Source organism: Sphaeramia orbicularis, chromosome 1 (genome assembly GCF_902148855.1).
Source record: "Sphaeramia orbicularis chromosome 1, fSphaOr1.1, whole genome shotgun sequence".
Classification (NCBI taxonomy): Eukaryota; Metazoa; Chordata; class Actinopteri; order Kurtiformes; family Apogonidae; genus Sphaeramia; species Sphaeramia orbicularis.
Genome location: NC_043957.1, coordinates 34,577,489 through 34,597,653, shown reverse-complemented (window position 1 = coordinate 34,597,653; position 20,165 = coordinate 34,577,489). Strand labels below are relative to the sequence as shown.

At 34.5% G+C, this 20,165-nt stretch overlaps 1 protein-coding gene across 1 annotated transcript; it reads left to right on the top strand.

Annotated features, from left to right (window-relative positions):
• The first annotated feature begins 10,993 nt into the window (after positions 1–10,993).
• Positions 10,994–17,401, top strand: LOC115429631 (cerebellin-3-like). The gene is made up of 5 exons (XM_030149248.1): positions 10,994–11,064; positions 11,699–11,804; positions 13,618–13,797; positions 16,747–16,878; positions 17,008–17,401. The coding sequence occupies exons 2-5, from the start codon at positions 11,711–11,713 to the stop codon at positions 17,307–17,309; spliced, it is 708 nt and encodes a 235-aa protein (XP_030005108.1). The 5' UTR covers positions 10,994–11,064; positions 11,699–11,710; the 3' UTR covers positions 17,310–17,401.
• The last annotated feature ends 2,764 nt before the right edge of the window (positions 17,402–20,165 follow it).

Here is a 20,165-nt window from a genome sequence, read left to right as displayed (position 1 = left end):
ATTGAAACACATTTTTTTAATGACCAGACATAATTTTATTTACAAATGGCAAAAATGACAAAAAAAGTAAAAAAAAAAAAAAAAAGAACTATCCTTAACTTTTTGTTTGTAGTGTACTGTAATACTAGTCATTACTCACTTCATGGAGATAATATACCAAAAAAAAAAAAAAAAATCTAATAACAATGACAACGAATTGATTTACTCTCACACAAATAAGATCAGGTTTATCAAGAAAAGCAAAATTACAGTAATGTTATCAATTGCAGTGTATTGTGTTGGCCGATATAAAACTAAAACGACAAAATCCACGAATATGCAAGAGAACAGCTGTAGAATAGCTGTCCACTGTAGTGACCACTATGCATGAAAGGGTTAATATGTTTCTGCTGCAAAAAGTTATTCATTCCTAACTCATGCAGTGAGTAACTTCTAATTTCTTCAACAACCATCACTTTGCAGTAGAGGACAATACCAGGTGTTATTGTCCAACAGTTATTCATTGTGACACTGCATAAACATTGCATAGCTTAACCCATAAAGACCCAGTGCTGTTTTTGAGGCAGTTCCCAAATGATTTTTTTTTTCTGTTTCTACCTTTCTTAACTGATAGGCCTGGACAAGCAGTTACAGACTTACAACGTCACTGTTCATTGGGCAATAACTTTTAAACCAGATAACTTACAGCAACTTGTAATACATATTTCTGTAGGCTTTTAGAAATACTTTAACCCTTTCATGCATGAATAATGAGAACCTTAGTCAATATTTTTTTCTTGAGTGTTTTTATTCCTTTTTAGGCATGAAAAAAGCAATGCAATTGAATTTTTTTTTTTTTATGAACCTATTTTTCATGGAGTTACAAAAGTGTCCACTCAGCTGGACACCATGCATTTAATTTTTGAAGCAAAGAAACATTTATTTAAAACTCATCATCAGAAAGTGACATACTGTGTGAAAACTATGAAATACAAAATTTTTAATGCAGCTAATCTGATGTTTTCTCACATTTTATCCTACTCAGATACTAGTTATTACTCATTTCATGGAGATAACGTCCTCTGAGGCCCAGGAAATTGACAATTTTAGCTTTTTTACACTAAAAAATTATCTTTTTTGGAAACTGCATAATGCAACAGTTTTTTCAGATATATTTTTAAAATAATTTTTATTTATTGATTTTTTTAATGGAATGTCCTTTGCAATGGACAGTGTTTAAGTTAAACTTTCGAACTTTTGTCCCCTATAGAGGAGAAAATGCATTGCTGGGTCTCAGGAGGATATGCAAAAAAAAAAAAAAAAACTTTTTGTTTCAGAAAACTGTTAATTACAGTCTAATAACAATTAGCAATTGATTTACACTCAAACATGTTACTGCAGATCAGGTTTATCAACAACAGCAAAGTTACAATAATGGTCTGAATGTCAGTGTATGAGATGGTGCATAAGCGTCCACTGTGTTGGCTGATACAGAACTAAAACAACAAACCCATGAATATACAAGAGAACAGCTGGAGAATAACTGTCCACTGGAGTGACCAGTATGCATGAAAGGGTTAACATGGTTAAATGAAAGGCTTGTCTTAACCCTGTCATGCATCAATTCTGAGAACATTAGTCAAGAGTGTTTTTTCCCTCCTTAGGCATGAAAAAAACAATGCGATCAACTTTTATTTATTTTTTTTTTCATGGAATTACAAAAATATCCACTCAGCTACACCATACATTTAATTTTTGAAGCCAAGAAACATGTATTTAAAACCTAATATCAGAAAGTGATATGAAAACAATGAAACAAAAACATTTTTAATGCAGCTAATCTGATGTTTACTCACATTTTAACATATTCTAATACTAGTTATTACTCACTTCATGGAGATAATGTGTATAAAACAATCTTTTTGTTTAAAAAAAAAAAAAAAGCTGTTAATTAGCCTATAGTCTAATAACAATTTGCAGTTGATTTACACTAAAACATGTTACAGCAGATCAGGTTTATCAAGAACAGCAAACTTACAGTAATGGTATGAATGTCAGTGTATGGGATGGTGCATAGGCGTCCACTGTGTTGGCTGATATGGAACTAAAACAACAAAACCCATGAATATACACGAGAACAGCTGTAGAATATCTGTGCACTGTAGTGACCACTATGCATGAAAAGGTTAAATAATTTTAAAATATGAAATTAGTAAAAAAAAAACATGCTCAGTTATGGCACTGCGAGAAAAGAACATCACTTTGGACAAGGTTTACGCAAACATGCATAACATACCGTTCTTGCTCAAATTTGGTGCAAATAAAGTCTGGATATGATAATGAACATGTTGAACTATACTGAGACAAAAAATGGTAACAAAATACTGAACCTCCCAGATTTTAGAACTAAAAGAATATAGTTACAGACTTCCATGCTGTATTGGTTACAGACTTACAGATGCCAAAATCTGAAGTGTCAAATTTCAAGAGTCGTAAAAAACAACTTTTACTTAGAGTATGGGAAAAATAGGTAAATTTATTCAAAAAAATGAATAATTAAAGGAATTAAATGCAGGAATCAGTAAATTTACATAATTTTAGGCAAAGAAATTATTCAATTGATAATGAAGTAAAAACAGGTTTCCAAGACACTTCAGAAGTTTTCAGACTTCATACACTTCAAACGGTTGTACCTTTTTCTTCAATTGTTGTATTCAAAAAGCAACATTAAATCCATAAACTAGACAAATTAAGCTAAAAGATGAGCCCATTTACTCTGTGATATTAAGAAATATGATTTTGACCCATGATGTTCACTTTTTTTTTTTTTGTATTACCATTTTTTTTAATGATATTATCCACTGTATTTTGCATTTTTTGGCATAAATCATGTAATTTCCTATATTTAATTCACAGATCATGTAGACGATCATGAAAACTCAGAGTAAATTCAAAGTTAGTTATATCAAAACACAGAAAAATGAAGAAAAAGTAACTTATTCAGCAAATTTATTGCTAAGTGAATGTAAAAACAAGTGTGTCCATCCACTGTCATTGATCCAACTCCATGGGTTTTAGTGGTGAATTACTGCTGTAGAGCAGGGGGGTCAAACTCATTTTAGTTCAGGGGCCATATTCAGCTAAATTTGATCTGAAGTGGACCGAACCAGAAAAATAATAACATAATAACTTATAAATAATGACAAATCCAAATTTTTGTCTTTGTTTTAGTGTAAAAAAAAACTAAAAAACAAAACAAAACATTAAATTATGAAAATACTTACTTTTATAAACTATCCAAAAAAAAAAAAAAACAACCCTAAAAAAACTGAAATTTAAATTAAAAAAACGTAAGAAAATTTAGTGCAATTTTAACAATATTATTCCTCAACTTATCATTTCTCCATGTGCGTTATGGATCAGATCTACAAAGACACTAAACACCGAGGAACAGGCAGGAAAATTATTAAAGTTGTGCTTAATTTTCTTTAGACATTTCAGGTTGTTCATATTTATTCAGGTGATTCACATTTTAGTGTTACAGGATAGTTTGTAAATATAAACATTTTCATAATTTAATGTTATTTTTTGTACTAAAACAAAGAAAAAAAAATTAAGTTGTTAATTCTAGATTTTTTTTGGCTTAATTCAGGATTTTTTTACTTAATTGAAGATTTTTTTTTTTTGGGTTAATTCAAGATTTTTTTTAACTTGAAGATTTTTTTTGCTTAATTCAAGATTTTTTTTTTTTTTTTTTTCTACTTAATTTAAGATTTTTTTTTTTTTTTTTTTTTTGGCTTAATTAAAGATTTTTTTTGCTAAATTTGAGAATTTTTTTTGGCTTAATTCAAGATTTTTTTTACTTAATTGAAGATTTTTTTTGGCTTAATTCAAGATTTTTTCCTTAATTCAAGCTAAATTTTTTTTTGCTTAATTCAAGTCAAGACTGTGGAATTTTTGCACTTGGCAAAAACATCCCAGAGGCCAAACTAGACCCTTTGGCGGACCACATTTGGCCCCTGGGGCACATGTTTGACACGCCTGCTGTAGAAGATGACGGTGTTTCCACGTTCACTACGGAGCCTCTGAACATTCAAATGGCTCATATCTGATGACCATGAAAAGACGAGAAACTGTATTTTACACCAATTATTTACATGTATTGATAGGATTGGTGGATCAACAGGTGTTAAACAGTTTAGATCAGTAGATGGTTTGTGTCACGAGTGGCTCTTTTGGTCTATATGGGTTAAAAGATGCCACGGTGAATGTGTCCTGTAATCAATACTGAAGACAGCCCAACAAAATATTGCATGTGCGACTTCTTTGTCATCTTTTCCCTTATCATTCATTATACATATCACAAATGTGGAACATGACACACATTTTGCTGTACACGATTATATAATGGGCTACATTAAAGCCATAAAAACGGTAACATGAGATGCACTCACAGAAATAGTTTCTGTTCCCAGAATAGTAAATCACACAAAGCAAGTTATGAAGTTTTTTTTTTTGACAGAAATAGGTGAGGCATCCTTAGGCCTGCTGACTGACTTCCAGAAATAGTACAGATACAGTTTCACAACATAAAGAGTCCTTGTATTTATGGAAACAATAACAGCAAAACATACATCCGACCTATCTGTACCCTACTTGTAATGTGACACGAATGCCATTTATGAACATTCATAGGAGGCATTTAACCAAAGTACACTTGTTTAAAGATACTTTTCATTTTTCTTATCTCCACACCAAAGGCCTGGGCTGATAACCATCATCTAGTAGAGAGGATACCGGCATTGAATTTCATAATAGTGGGACTATCTTCCCTGCATTGTCTCTATCACTGTAAATGTTGAAATCATTTCTTAGATATTTTTAGACATTACTTTTGATTTAGATTTGTGTTTTCAGAATCTTTTAGCTGATAGAAGTAAAAATAAAGCTTCAGACAATACAAATAAATAAACACAGTCAACAGTAAAAGGCCAACATAAATGAAAAACATCAAGAAGAATTTCAGTGCAAAATTTAGAAGTGGGAACATGACAGAAAGTATTATTTTCTCCATCCATTTAAATAGACGTAACCCCCATTTATGTATTAATTTATTCAATTTTATTTTATTTATTTATTTATTTGTATGTTCAGCAAAGGTAAGACAATGACAGAGATTAGATGTTTCCTTGCAAAAAAAGACAAACAGAATTTTTCCTGAGGTTGAAATCCAATTTAACTTTCAGTATATGATCTAATCCCTGATGTTTAGTTTAAAAGACAAGTTCTGTTCGATAAAAACACCTTAACCCATAAAGACCCAAACACCCGCCGACGACCAAAATCATCAACGGATTTAAAATGATTAAATAACTTCTGATCCACTAATCCTATCAATACATTTAAATAATTGGTGTAAAATACAGTTTGTCGTCTTTTCAAGGTCATCAGATATGACCCATTTGGATGTTCAGAGGCTCTGTAGTTACCGCGGAAACACTGTCATCAGGGCTCGTGACTGCGACTGAATTACGGTCGCATGCGCCTGAGAATTTCGGTAGTGCGACTGTTTTTGAGATTACGATCACACGGTGCGCCAATAAAAAAATGAGCGAAAATTAATACGTGCGCCTAGAATAATGGCTGCAGAAGTAACTCGTCAGCTGAAAATAAACAAGCTCCACGCCCCGCTGACTGAAGCGGAAAATCTAGTCCCCGCCCCCTCGTGTGCACAGGCGGCATAAACAAAGGGATCAAATAACTCCACCGACGTTTGAAACAATCTCCCGCCAAACCCGGTTAGTAGCGCTGGCGTTGTTCCAAGTATTTTCCCATGACGTAATGTATCCTGCAAGTCAGATGATCATGTTGCGCGAATCAACTTGCTACACGATCAGCTGACCGTAACCAGCGAATCGAGGGGCTAATGAATAAACAACAAGCGGTATCCAGACCTGTACATGATTCGTCAAAAGTTTCTTCCTCAAAAGTTGGTTGTTGCAAATAATGGTGTGATTCGTCTTTCTTCTCCAAGAACCAACTAAAGTATATACCACACATTGACAATTGTTTTGCACCTGTGTCAATGTAAGCTTTTTCTTTCATACTCTATTCAAATACTTTATTCGAGGTTGTTAACATTGCTTAAATACATATAGGAATATTACTTGGTATGGCCAAGAGTTTTGCTTGTTCTCCAAATTTTTTATATAATAGTGGTGCACCTAGATTTTAGCCTGTGCTCCTAACTTTTTAGGGTTAGGAGCACAGTGCTCCTAGATCAAAAAGTTAATTTTGAGCCCTGGTCATCTTCTACAACATTGATTCACCAGTAAAACCCATGGAGTTGGATCAGTGACAGTGGATGGACACACTTTGTTTATGTTCAGTTAGTGATAGGTTTTGCTGAAAAATCACTTGTTCTTCAGTGTTCTCTGTTTCTTACATAATAACCCTCAACTTTAATCTGAGCTTTTATGAACATCTACACGATCAGTGAATTAAATACAGGAAAATACCTGATGTTCACTGAAGAAATGCAAAATGCAAAGGATTATGTCATAATAAATTGTGATAAATCACTTAAAACAAGTTGAATTTAGAGATAAAAGAAAATATTTTGGAAGTGCCACAAAAGTAACATTGGGTCTTTATTGGTTAATACTAACCAGTAACCATCTGAATTTCAGCTCCTTTATCTGGTTTAATCTTTTGGCAGATTGGATGTTGTCTGTTTGTAATTTGAGAAACCATGAATTTGGGTTTATCTGCATTCAACCCCAGTATAATCTGAATTAAATTACACTGAACAATATCATGTGCAGACTGCTTTGTTCAATGGAAGGGGATGAACAATAGATAACAGTATCATCAGCATACAAATGGAAAGTGGCATTTGATACGTTTTCGCAGAGGTTATTAACATAAATGGAGAACAACTGCGTACCCAGAATGCATTATTTTGTAATTTGTGGAAAATGCCTTCATATTTTATATGTCTATGTTTATGCATTTGGCAGACGCTTTTTTCCAAAGCGACTTACAGGGGAAAGCCAATCAAATCACTCAATCAATCAAATTTTATTTATATAGCGCCAGATCACAAAAAAGTTATCTCATGACACTTTATATATAGAGTTGGTCAAAACCAGACTCTAAGCCAATTTACAGAAACCCAACAGAATCCTCCAGGAGCAAACACTTGTGACAGACCAATATGTACCTCAGTGTTTTGTGTTTTTAACCCATAAAGACCCAAACGGCCAGGAGAGACCAAAAGCATTTACTGAAATAAATGTTTAATACCTGCTGATCCACTAATTCTATCAATACATGTAAATAATTGGTGTAAAATACAGTTTGTCATCTTTTCATGGTCATCAGATATGACCCATTTGGATGTTCAGAGGCTCCCTAGTTACCGCAGAAACACCGTCATCTTCTACAACATTGATTCAAAAGTAAAGCCCATGGAGTTGGATCAATGACAGTGGATGGATACACTTGTTTGTGGGTTTAGTTATTGATATCTTTGCTAAAAAAGTCACTTTTTCTTTAGTTTTCTCACTTTCTGAGATAATAACCCTCAACTTTAATCTGAGCTTTTTTGAACATCTACAGGAAAGGAAAATACCTGATTTTCACTGAAAAAAATGCAAAATACAGAAGATGATATTATAATAAATAGTGAGAAATCACTTAAGAAAAGTGAAATACAGAGAAAAAGTATTCTTAAACTGTAATAAAAGTAGCAGTGGGTTTTATGGATTAAAAAACTGTAAAACACTTTGTGAGACATCAAGAGTGCAAACACTTACAAATATGGATTTAACTGGTGCTTAATTTACCCAGATATGTTCAGATCTGAACACCAAAAACATCAATGGAATGTGAGTATTTTTGTGCAATGCTTTTGGTTTGTTTCTCAAATGAATTACAACAACACAAATGTCTTCATGCTGTTGCTATCATTGCCTCAACTAAGTTTTTGTTTTTATTTTTATCAATTACTAGAAATTTCAGGTGACCCCCATTTTCCTTTATCGGGCAAGTGACTATTTTTGGTCATTTCCGCAAACATTAAATATGAGGCCAATTCCGTGCCTCAGTGAGGTCTAGAAGCTCGTTGGTTTTTTAACACTATACAGTAATTCAGAAAGATTTTATTGAAATTTTGAAGCTGTAAATAGTGGCGACCTGGACATGATTTGAACATGCAATCTTCTGATACAAATTGTTGGACAATGGTCTGGTTTCTTTGTGGAGAACATCAATCATCACAGCAGGGGATCCAAGAGACATCAACTGATAAAGACAATAGTTTCGTGTTGCTTTTTCTTTTCTTTTTATTTTTCACTTCTCTATAGATACATATATTCTGCTAAAGCTAAGATATACACATATAGTTTATATATATATATATATATATATATATATATATATATATATATATATATATATATATATATATATATATATATATACATGTATGGACGTGAGATTTATAGGATTTATGTGGTTTATTACTGAAATGTGAACCAGTAGAGTATAGATGGTTTGAAATTTTTAGTATAATGGATAAAATAGACTCTTGATTAAGAATGATATGCTCATATTATGATGTGAGATTTTTATATATAACTGTTTCTGAATTCCATTGCTCTGTGTTATGAAGAATTGCTGTTTGTATGTTATGAAGTAATTCAGCTTACACATATGGCATAAATGGAGGTAATTTTTTTATGGTTGTTATAGTAAGGATAGAGATAAAAAGGGGGATAAGAAAAACAGACATTTCATATAGTTATTGACATGATAAAATCATGTCAAAAGGGGGAATTGAACTATATTTTACATTAGATATTGAAATTTTATGATGAATTGTTTTAGTATTAAGTAGTTATTGTTTTAACATAGGATTCTTTTGTTTGATCTGTGTTATTTCAATAATGTTAATAGTGAGTTCTTTGTGACCAGGATTTATGTAGTACTCTGTTGTAGTTTAACCCTCCGGTATCTGGGTGTGCCTTTTAGGCACACTTTGCACTTCGTGTTAAAAAATGTCATATTATTTCTCACAATTTAAATAAGGTTAGAATTCAAAAGTTGCTCATTTTTGCATGATCTTTAAAATTCTAGCCACCAACTAAAATTTGTACATTGTAAACAAAAGAAAATTACCAGACTAGCATCTGTCTCCCAAGTGTGCCTAAAACGCACTATTTCTTCCATTTGATCTGTATGATTAGGGCTGAACTTGAGTTACAAAAAATAAAATCAAATTAGTGCAGAAAAATAAATCAATATATAATATTTAATAGTTTGATTTATAGGTGTGCCTTTTTGGCACACTTGGTGACAGATGCTAGTATTTTTGAACATTTGACCTGGCGCTAAAAATAATCATGCAAATTAACAGATGTTGGAGTTAATCACTGACATGTGCCAGGCTGCAAAAATCAAATAATATGTGATCCACTTTTTATGTAGTATATTGAAAAAAAAATTTTTGGGTGTTTTTTTTGCATCCAAAAAAATGGTTTGTTTACATTACAAACACAGCATTTAAAGGATTAAAAAATTTGACAATTATTGAATATTTGGTATTTTTATTTACGGCTCAAGCTGATGAAATAGAAAAAAAGTGTAAAAGAATTAAAAACAAACTATGAAATTTTTTTTGACATTATTCCATAAGTGTGTGAAAAACGCACACTTGGTGCTTAGTACGAGCCTTGCTGGATGGGATACCAGAGGGTTAAGTATGTTAACAGTAAGATAAGCTTGTTTAGATAGGAACCATCTGTCTAAACAAGAGTTACTTAAGTTCTGTTCTTCTTCTAGACACACGTCTGAACAAACACATTCACACACATAGTGTTGTCAAATATAGGTGATAAGGGTAAACTGATTGTTGGCATAAGTTTACTTTGAGTAAAGTTTACTTAGAGTTAGATCAAGTCAACAATAAATTTATAACTAGAAGCACTCGGAGAGCGCAGACCTCCGCCAAGGCGGATCAGTGCCCCCCCCCCGTGGGTCCCCCCACCCCCGATCACCACCAAAATTTAGTCATTTCTTCCTTATCCCATTTCCAACAAACCCTGAAAATTTCATCCAAATCTGTCCATAACTTTTTGAGTTACGTTGCACACTAACGGACAGACAAACAAACAGACAAACAAACCCTGGCAAAAACATAACCTCCTTGGCGGAGGTAAAAATGAGACCTAAAAGAATCTGGACTTATTCTTGGAGCTGCCAACAAAAGAACACGCTAACAATAGTGAATATTAGTGATTTTTGTTGGTTTATGACCTTATAACAGTTGTTTTATTACATGTGTTTACTTTTTAGCAAGTACTGCTCAGATGTGTTATGGTAAGAGGAGGAAGACTGTTGTCATGCCAACTGACAAGGAGGTACATGTAGTTCAATAACACACTATGGTTGAAATTTGGAATTTCACAGCATTTCAATGAGTGTCCTATAAAGTGTCAAATTCTAAAAGCCACTGTTTTTAATTGTCATTGTACACTTGTTAAACGTGCACCAAATGACACTGGTTAAATACTTTCAATTTCAACTTAACCTCCAATGGTCACACATACGGTACACACCAACACACACATGTACAACCACCCACTCACACACAATAGAAACCATAACGTAAACTAGGCCTTTCTTTGATCCAGCAGGTCCAGATGGATAATGCAGAAGCCACGATTTACACCAAACTGAGCGATTCTATCAGCTAACCTGACACCTCTGACCTAATTATCAACGTATACACACACTGGTTCTATGAGATACAATCTGTACACTGTACAGTATACACTGGGGACCTCAGATGGACCCGGCTCAAACATGTCACGGGTCACACCTTCCCTCCTGAGTACAGGGACGATTTAGGGGGAACTTTGGCCACATGTAAAGATCTCTCCGCCCATTTGCAAATAAAACTGAAAAATAACAACAGCATAGACAAGCTGTCGCTTTGTTTGCTAGCGCATAACGTCCATCTTCTAGCTCGTGTTATTTTCCCTGTTGGACTGAACGAGGGTTGATTATCCCAGCTCAACAACAGTGAGTCTTTGCAAAATTTTTCTTGGGTTTGGGAATGCATTCTCCTTATTGTTACGGTTTTCTGATTTGATAGCCATTATTCAGACTGATGCATTCATACTGCAACCTTTTCTCTCTTTACATAATGCTAATTGAGCTTGAAGTCCACTACAAACAAAAAGTTAAGGATATTTATATTTTTATTATTATTATTTTTTTTTTTTTTTTTTGTCTTTTTTTTGTCATTTTTGCCATTTGTAAATAAAACTACTTTATATCTGGTCATTAAAAAATGTGTTTCAATTCAGTTCACACACAAAAAAGTAAAAAGCGCTGTGCAAGAATCCCAACTGAAAAAATAGTCCCAAAATTAAAAATATCCTTAACTTTTTGTTTGTAGTGTATATCACAGACATTGCAAAGTAGATGCACAGAATTCTGGAATTAATCAAAGTTTATATTCATCAGAAACATATCTGCTATTTATTTTATTGATGTTTTTCTTTTTAAACATCTATATTCTTTGAGAGTAATTATTCTCAGGATTTTCATTTACAGAAATAACAAAATATATTGGATGCAACTTATGTTATATGTTGAAAAAAAAACTTCTAAAACATTTTATTCTCACAGTATTTTTTTATGTTGTTGACAGAACTCCAGTGGGATGAAGACCATAGTTTTCTCTCTGTTTGTCTTGGGTGTGTCATGGGACTGTGTGAGACCTGAAATCAGTCTCCAGGACCTTAAAGCGGCTGCAGGTAAAACTGTGATTCACCTAATGCCGAATTTCACATGGGAACTGATAGTGAGGAAGTACAGGAGGTGATCTGATTACAAAGTCACGAGCAAAGGGAGGGTGTGAGTCAGCTACGGTTTTGCAAAAGGTGGATGGAAAACGAGCACAAGATGCTTTTGTTTGTTGTATTTTGTCCCCATTTCACCTTTGTTTACCTTTATTTTACAATGGAATGCTGAAATCCCCTTCCAGTGTGCACCATGGGACCTAACTTCATGAAAAATATGAATGGTTTTCAATGGAGAGAGACAGTTTTTTGGTTCTGTTGGTATTGTGTCACCATTTACAAATATTGTTTGACAAGTTAAAAGATTATTTTACGAAAAGTCACAGTTTGTGGTAAAGATAGTGAAGTAACATATAATTTTGTGTAAAAACAGCTCAATGAACTGCATCTCTCATCGCATGTGATACACATCAACAAACCAAAATGGTCGTTGCCTCAGAATATTCCACCTCATTCTTGGAGAGGGAGCTAACAAAAAGTATTAAAAGAGTGATATTTTGCTTTTTTTTAAATGGAATTATGCATTTTAAAGCATTTCCTTGTGGTCTACATAAACTGTAATGCTATTCTTGGGTCTGAATTCTTCATTATTTAAACCTTAGGGGTCTGACCCTATTTTGGCCGTTTTTGAGTACTTTTGATTTTGCCTTTATATACTATACAAAGACATGTTTATTATATCCATGTTTGGTATCTTTTTTTTTTCAATACAGCGTCATCTATCTCATCTGCCTGTTATTTTTTTCACTTTAATCTACTAGATTAACACAAAAGGACAAAAAACACACAAAAAATATTAAATCCGATTTGAAAAATTTACATAATTTATTGCATAAATAACACAAAGATGCTTAACGAACCTTTTCAAAGACTTTAAAAATGAATATTGGTTCCAAATATTAGGTGTATAAAATCAAAATTGTAATAAATTAAAACTATACTCAAATATTTGACATAAAAGCATATCCTGCTGCTGACAAACAATTATGTCGTACTCGGAGAAATGTTCGTCTGAAGTCTTGACCTTATATGTCCAAATGTCGTGACGTAACTAGTTATAGATGTAACAAATTAAGCAGGAATTAAAACAGGTTGTAGAAATCCACTCGATTTTGCCAAAATGAATATAAAGATAGCTTTGCAGCACCTGGAGGGTTCAAATTCAAACTTTATGAACTATTAGGGTCCAAATACACAAATAAATGTACCAAAGACTAATAAAAGTGGGTTTAGCAAAATATGACCCCTTTAAATGAGCTAAATGTCATTGGAATCCTGATCATGTTAAAGCTGCAGAGACTTCTTCAGTTCTGGATAGATCATAGAGACAGTTTGATGGCGTCACCTGCGTGACTTTTGGGTGTAAATTTTTCAATTTGTGTATTTTCACAGTCTGGTTGTCCAACACTTTTACAACTGCAACTTTTTTGATTTGTAAAATGATCCTTGAAATTGTAAATGATAGCATAATTCAAATGGGATTAAAAAAAATTATCCTCTCTCAATTTTTTTTCTGAAATGAGGTCCATGGCATGAATTCACCTTTTTATATAAATCAACTTCTTGATGGTTATATTATGTAATATTTTATATGTATATTATCATACAAATGAAGTTAAACAAATGAGATTATTTAGAACATGTCCATAAATGAAAGAACACATTTCTATAGTAGTACATGCATGTCAAAACATGTTATGTATTGTAACCAATCAGTAAACAGCATTTGGACCTGTGACACAGTCAGCCCTTGCTTCCATCTCTGCAGAGGTGTTTAAGGGTGTGTTGCCGTGTGGAAAGTGGGACTGTGAGTGTGCGTTCAGACACCAGAAGGGCTGCTGCTGCGCCGGCCTTGACCTCCACGAACTGGAGGTTAAAATGTTTCGCAAGATGATGACCCTGGTCTCAACAGTGTCCCAGCTGGGAGACAGCATCTATGATGTCATAGGTACTTTAGGATATGGACACTATGAGACACACACTACCGGTCAAAAGTTTTAGAACACCCCAGTTTTTCCAGTTTTGTATTGAAATTCAAGCAGTTCAAGTCCAATGAACAGCTTGAAATGGTACAAAGGTAAGTGGGGAACTGCCAGAGGTTAAAAAAAAAAAAAAAAAGGTAAGATTAAACAAAACTGAAAAATAATGTACATTTCAGAATTATACAAAAGGTGAACAAGAAATGGGTTAACAACTTAAAGCAGTTCTGCTGCAATGGAGGTTGATCAAGCCTCGAAAGTTGGTGCTACCAATTCCTACAGATGTCCCAACGTTTGTGAATTCCTTCCAACCCCCTGTGTCTGCATAAAAGTAGTGTTGGAACACACTTTGGTACCATACCATTGTGAGCATTACTTGAACAGTACTGTACTGCACAAAGTAGTGTGTTACTATAAAAATGGAAAAGAGGAAAAGGCAGTTAACAATAGAAGAGAGACAGACCTTAAAAATGTAGGTCTGTCCTACAGAGAAATTACCAAGAAAGTCCAGGTGTCAGTAAGTCCAGTTTCCTTCACCATCCAAAGGCACTCAGAAACTGGAGGAAATGCTGACAGGAAGAGGTCTGGCAGAGCCAAAGCCAGCCCCAGACCATCATACTTCCTCCTCCATGTTTGACAGTTGATGTCACACACTGAGGAACCATCCTTTCACCTACTTGACAGTGTACATAAGTCCTGCGGGATGAACCAAAGATTTCAAATTTGGATTCATCAGTCCATAACACCTTCTTCCAGTCTTCAGTAGTCCACTGGTGGTGTTTCATGGCCCAGGCAAGCCTCTTTTTCTTATTCTGCAGTCTCAGCAATGGCTTTCTTGCTGCAACTTGACCCATCAAACCTGCAACTGGAAGTCTTCTCTTCCCAGTTGAAACTGACACTTGCTTACTACGACCACTATTGAGCTGTGCTTGAAGCTGTTGTCCTGTGAGTCACCTATCACTCCAGCTGTTGACTCTCAGAAACTTGTCTTCTGATTCTGTTGTGGCTTTGGCTCTGCCAGACCTTTTCCTGTCAACATTTCCCCCAGTTTTTGAGTGCCTTTGGATGGTGAAGGAAACTGGACTTACTGATGTTGCTCCTCTGGGGTTCAGAGAGCGTACAGGTTGAAGAAATCTGTGAATGAATAGCAAGGGCATGCGTGTGTTAAACTCCGTTTAATCCACACAAGAGGATGTTTTCTTCCTCTGTACATTTTTACAAATAATATTCTCAGTAATTCAGATATTCCACGAATACCGAATGGCCTTAAAGAGTCCAAAAAAAAGAGTCCAAATGGCCATAGCTTTGTAAGCCACTCTATTACCAATTTATAATTGCAACACGTCATAGATTCCACAAAATACACACAAATACAATAAAATGTACCTTGTTTTTAAACCAAATGATTTTTCCATATTTATGCTTTTAACCCTTTTAATAATTCTCTTTGTCATGAAATTAATTACTCTTTTAAATCTCTTTTTTACCATATGACTTTTAACATGTATAGATATTTCTACTCTTATTTAGTTATTTATTTAACAATAACTCCATGAAATATAACTATGCTTCAACTATTATGCTTTAAGCTACTTGCTGTGGTAGCCTTCATACATCAAATGGCTGCCGAGTACTAAATACATTTTACAATAGTCTTACTGTTACTTGGTAATAAACAATTTTTGTTACACACGAACTCAGCAAGTTACCTATTGTATGAAACATATTTCAGAATGGTCTCTAAGTTTTCATTTCATGTGGTTCCTTCACCAAAAACCGGTTTACTCTGGCTCATGCCACGCTGTTGCTCCCTTATGCTAGCCCAGTAGCTAGCAGGTTAGCTTGCAACACGCTCACATTTTACTTGTGTACCTTAAACAAATATCATTTCTCTGCATCTTAACATGACATATTATCATTTCACACACCTTCAGACACAGATAAAATACACTTCACTGACAAATTTTTTTAGTGGTTACTAACCTGTGGATGAATAGCAAGGGCACGCGTGTGTTAAACTCCGCTTAATCCACACAAGAGGATGTTTTCTTCTTCTGTGGTGCCTCAGCTACTCTCCAGCAGTGCGTGGCATGCGCCATCTACTGGACAGCGTAAGGACTGCATTCGACTCAAAAGAGTTTGCATTAGGGCCACATGAATTATTAAGTGAAAATAAAAGAATTCAACAAGAAAATAAACATTTTTAGGCGTGTCTTTTTTTTTCTCAGTCTTACATTTTCAAGCCTCTACACTGACACCTGGACTTTGTTGGTAATTTCTCTGTAGGACAGACCTACATTTTAAGTGTTATGATGGTCTGTCTCTTCTATCGTTAACTGTCTTTTCCTCTTTTCCATTTTTATAGTAACACACTACTTTCTGCAGTCCAATACTGTTCAAATAATGGTATGGTACCAAAGTGTGTTCCAACACTACTTTTATGCAGACACAGGGTTGGAAGGAATTCACAAATGTTGGAACGCCCTTAGGAATTTTTAGCACCAACTTTTGAGGCTTGATCAACCTCCATTGAAGCAGAACTGCTTTAAGTTGTTTACCCATTTCTTGTTCGCCTTTTCGTATAATTCTGAAATGTGCATTATTTTTCAGTTTAGTTTGATCTTACCTTTTTTCCTTTTTTTTTCTTTTTTTTACCTCTGGCAGATCACTGCTTACCTTGGTACCATTTCAAGCTGTTCATTGGACTTGAACTGCTTGACTTTCAATACAAAACTGGAAAAATTAGGGTGTTCTAAAAACTTTTGACCAGTAGTGTGTGTTCACAGACAGAGCTGCAAATCGAGTTTAGGATATTTTTTGGAAATATTAATGAATGCATGTGCTGTAAATCAAAGAATTAATTACATATAATGACTGACATGAAAGCCTGTTATTCTCTTCCATGTGGCTTTTTTCAGGATCTAAAAGGGTTGCGTTCACAGTCTTCCTTGGGGCCAATGTAAAGTGTATTGGACCTTTTCCCAGGAATACCACCATTCCTTATGATGTTATCATTCTGAATGACGGAGATGGATATAAACCAGCCCTGGGTGAGTGGTCACAAGCAGTTATTAGAGCAGGGCCAAGGAGTTCAATCCAACCTGTGGGATGAATGTGTAAAATGCTGAAGATAAAGTAAAATTACATCAAAAACAAAACACTGTTCTTGTTTCTCTCAGGTGTATTCACAGCTTCGTGTTCGGGCCTGTACTCCTTCACATTCACGGTTTACTCCAAAGTGGCCAAGCCCAGTGAGAGGATGTTCTACAAAGTTCAGCTCGTCAAAAATGGGGTTGTGGTGGCATCAACTGTAGAGAACAACAAACAGGATTCAGAGGACAGCGCCACCCAAGTGGTACTGCTGGTCCTACAGCGGGGAGACCAGGTCTACGTAGAGCTGAAGACCGGCAGGCAGCTTTGTGGGAACATCCAAGGCCTCAACATCTTCTCCGGCCACTTGGTTTATCCAATCCCAACCTAATATTCATGTCACCTTCACTGTCTTTCCACTGCCAAGCTCATGTGTTTTACCTTAAACTTGATTTTCATAGTAATCCAATCATTCACTTCATATCTCACTACAGGTGTGTGCGGTGTCAGCACACAAAGCTAGATTTATTTACTCAGTTTTCTACTTCACTTTGTCCATGTCACAGAATCTAAAAATGTAAAAAAAAAAATAATAATAATTATTGCTCTGTGTGGCTGAAGGGTAGATTTTACTCATTAACCCTTTAACCCCTGTGACATTATTTCAGGTAAACGTGCTGCTGTGAATTTGCATGTGTTTCAGTGTCATAAAAGCTGCTGTGAGTATGAGCTTGTGTTGTTTTTCTTCAGTGGTTTTGATTTACTGTGTGTTTTAGGGTCAACACAGGTGGAATAACAGAAAAAGACAAAGAGAGGATTTGAAGTTTGACAGGTTTTTACTAAATAAGGCACTCAGAATGTCCATCAATAAGGGATTTAGGATGTTGAACACTGATTGATTGATTTTTACAACAACTTACAGATAGCATAATACCATAACTGAACTAAAACATACAAAAAGAAAAACAAGCAACAACAGACAAAAGCAGGGGGACCAAGGCAGCCACCAAGCATGAACTGATTAAGGTTTGCACACGAATTATATTATAAATATCCCATTGTTGCTATTACACATGAACTGTGAACTGGAACACACTGAGCAAGTATTTGAATTTTGGCACGGTAGTTTTTGTTTTGGAGCTGCTTTTTGGCGCCTGTTTAAACACCAAATGCACAAACACAGTCAAAACTCAGCAAAAAAAAAAGGAAAAAAAAAAAGGAAAATCACCACAACACTGCAAAGAACAGTCAAAACAAAACAAACAAAAAACACAAGCAAAACAGCAAAAAAAAGACTTTTTTTTATAGCGAGTCTGTCTCACTCACTGCTCTGTGTGTTGCCCCTCATTACATAGGTGGTGGGGGTGTACCTATATATATTTGTATATATATATATATATATAATGCTATTTTAAACCATTATTAAGGGCCTTTAATCTTTAGAGAAATATTGATTTATCCTGATAACTATTGATAACAACTGACATGAACATTTCCATCATGATGATATATCAAATCGGCTCAAAAAAGAAGTTCTACAAACAGTAGGTGTGATGTCTCTCCCTCTATTTTTGTAAATATACTGCATTTCTTGTACACTGAAGGTGTAAAAATACTGATACAGATTGAGTAATGCATCTAAACTGTCATAATAATCTTGCTAAATCAACAAATGTAGTGGTTACTTCAGATGTCTGCACAGTGCTATATGTTTTATTTCAGTGATATAGGTATTTTAAGGCTGTTATAGTTTTTAATGTATCCTGACCAAACATCATCGATACTTTAGTGTAGTGGTCCTGATAAGGGAGTGTGTGGTATGAATAAAACAAGGCTATCTACCAGACTTTACATTTTACTCACAAATTCTTTGGGGTTTTTTCCCCTTATTTTAAAACCAAAGACAACTGAGACCAGGTGTGTGTTTAGTAAAAGAAAACATGATTTATTTTGACAGTGAGGTCCACAGACACCATATATAATCACACAATTAATCTAACTAAATTATCAAGTCAAGCCTTTATCACAATAGATGCAGCATCAGTACTGATAGAATGAAAGGAGCCTATAACCTATAACCTTTATTTATGTGTGTGATATTGAGTTGCATCTACTAGTGGAGTTGCAGATTTCACGCTATTCCTAAAATATGAAAATGAACCAGTTCTGACTCTGGTTCCTGCTCCAAAGTAAGCCACCTGCTATAAAAGTCAACTGTAGCACTTCTGGAACACGGTGTACATCATCCACACATTTACATGACTCACTCTAATGAAATGAAAATCCTAAAATTCTCATTCTCTGATAATTATATACAATTGAGAAAATAATTATGAATACATTCTATACAATGTCTGCTATTGGATCCTTCTAAATCTTATACAATGAACCTTTCAGATTGTTAAATTGTCAATATCTGTCTTGTATGTATTTTATATGATGATAAATTTAAGAACACATTATTAAGACCTAGGTACATGACATTCAGTGGTGGAAAAAAGTTTATGGACACCCAATACATTTGTGATCATGATGCATGAAAAGTCACTCCGAACTCACAGAACTCTGCCAAGTGTTGTTCTATTCTCCAAACCCACATGCCCCCTTCTGCACATGCTCTGTTCTGTCAAGATGGAATTTCAGCACAATAATGAAACAAATTTAGGACATGACATGTTGAAACTGTCAAGAATTTAGTTTTGTTATTTTTTCTTCTTTTTTTTCTTCTTCTTTTTTTTCTTTCTTTTTTTTTTCTTTTTCATTTTTTTTTGTTATTTTTTCTTATTACCAATTTTAAAAAACAAATCAACAAAAGAAGTGGTTCCAGGCACAACAAACCCCGCCCCTCACACATATTGTAGCTTATTTTGGCATCGATCCAGCGGATGTCATCATGTCTATGCATGTGCTGATGTCAGCATATCAACTGCCTCCCTCTCTCTCTCTCTCTCTCTCTCTCTCTTTCTCTCTCTCTCTCTCTCTGTCTCTCTCTGTCTCTCGCTCTCTCTCTCGGCATATATATGTATATATGTACACTACCAGGCAAAAGTTTGGACTCACCTGTTTTTTCTTTATTTTTATGGCTATTTCCCTTGTAGATTCTCACTGAAGGCATCAAAACTATGAATAAACACATATGGAATTATGTAGTTTAAAAAGGTGTGACAAAACTCAAAGCATGTTTTATATTTTAGATTCTTTAAAATAGCCACATTTTGCTTTTATTACTGGTTTGTGCATTCTTGGC

Coding starts and splice junctions, on each gene's coding strand:
- LOC115429631 (XM_030149248.1), top strand. CDS start 11,711: ATGAAGACCATAGTTTTCTCTCTGTTTGTCTTGGGTGTGTCATGGGAC. Junction 11,805..13,617: donor GGACCTTAAAGCGGCTGCAG/GTAAAACTGTGA, acceptor CCATCTCTGCAG/AGGTGTTTAAGGGTGTGTTG. Junction 16,879..17,007: donor TGGATATAAACCAGCCCTGG/GTGAGTGGTCAC, acceptor TGTTTCTCTCAG/GTGTATTCACAGCTTCGTGT.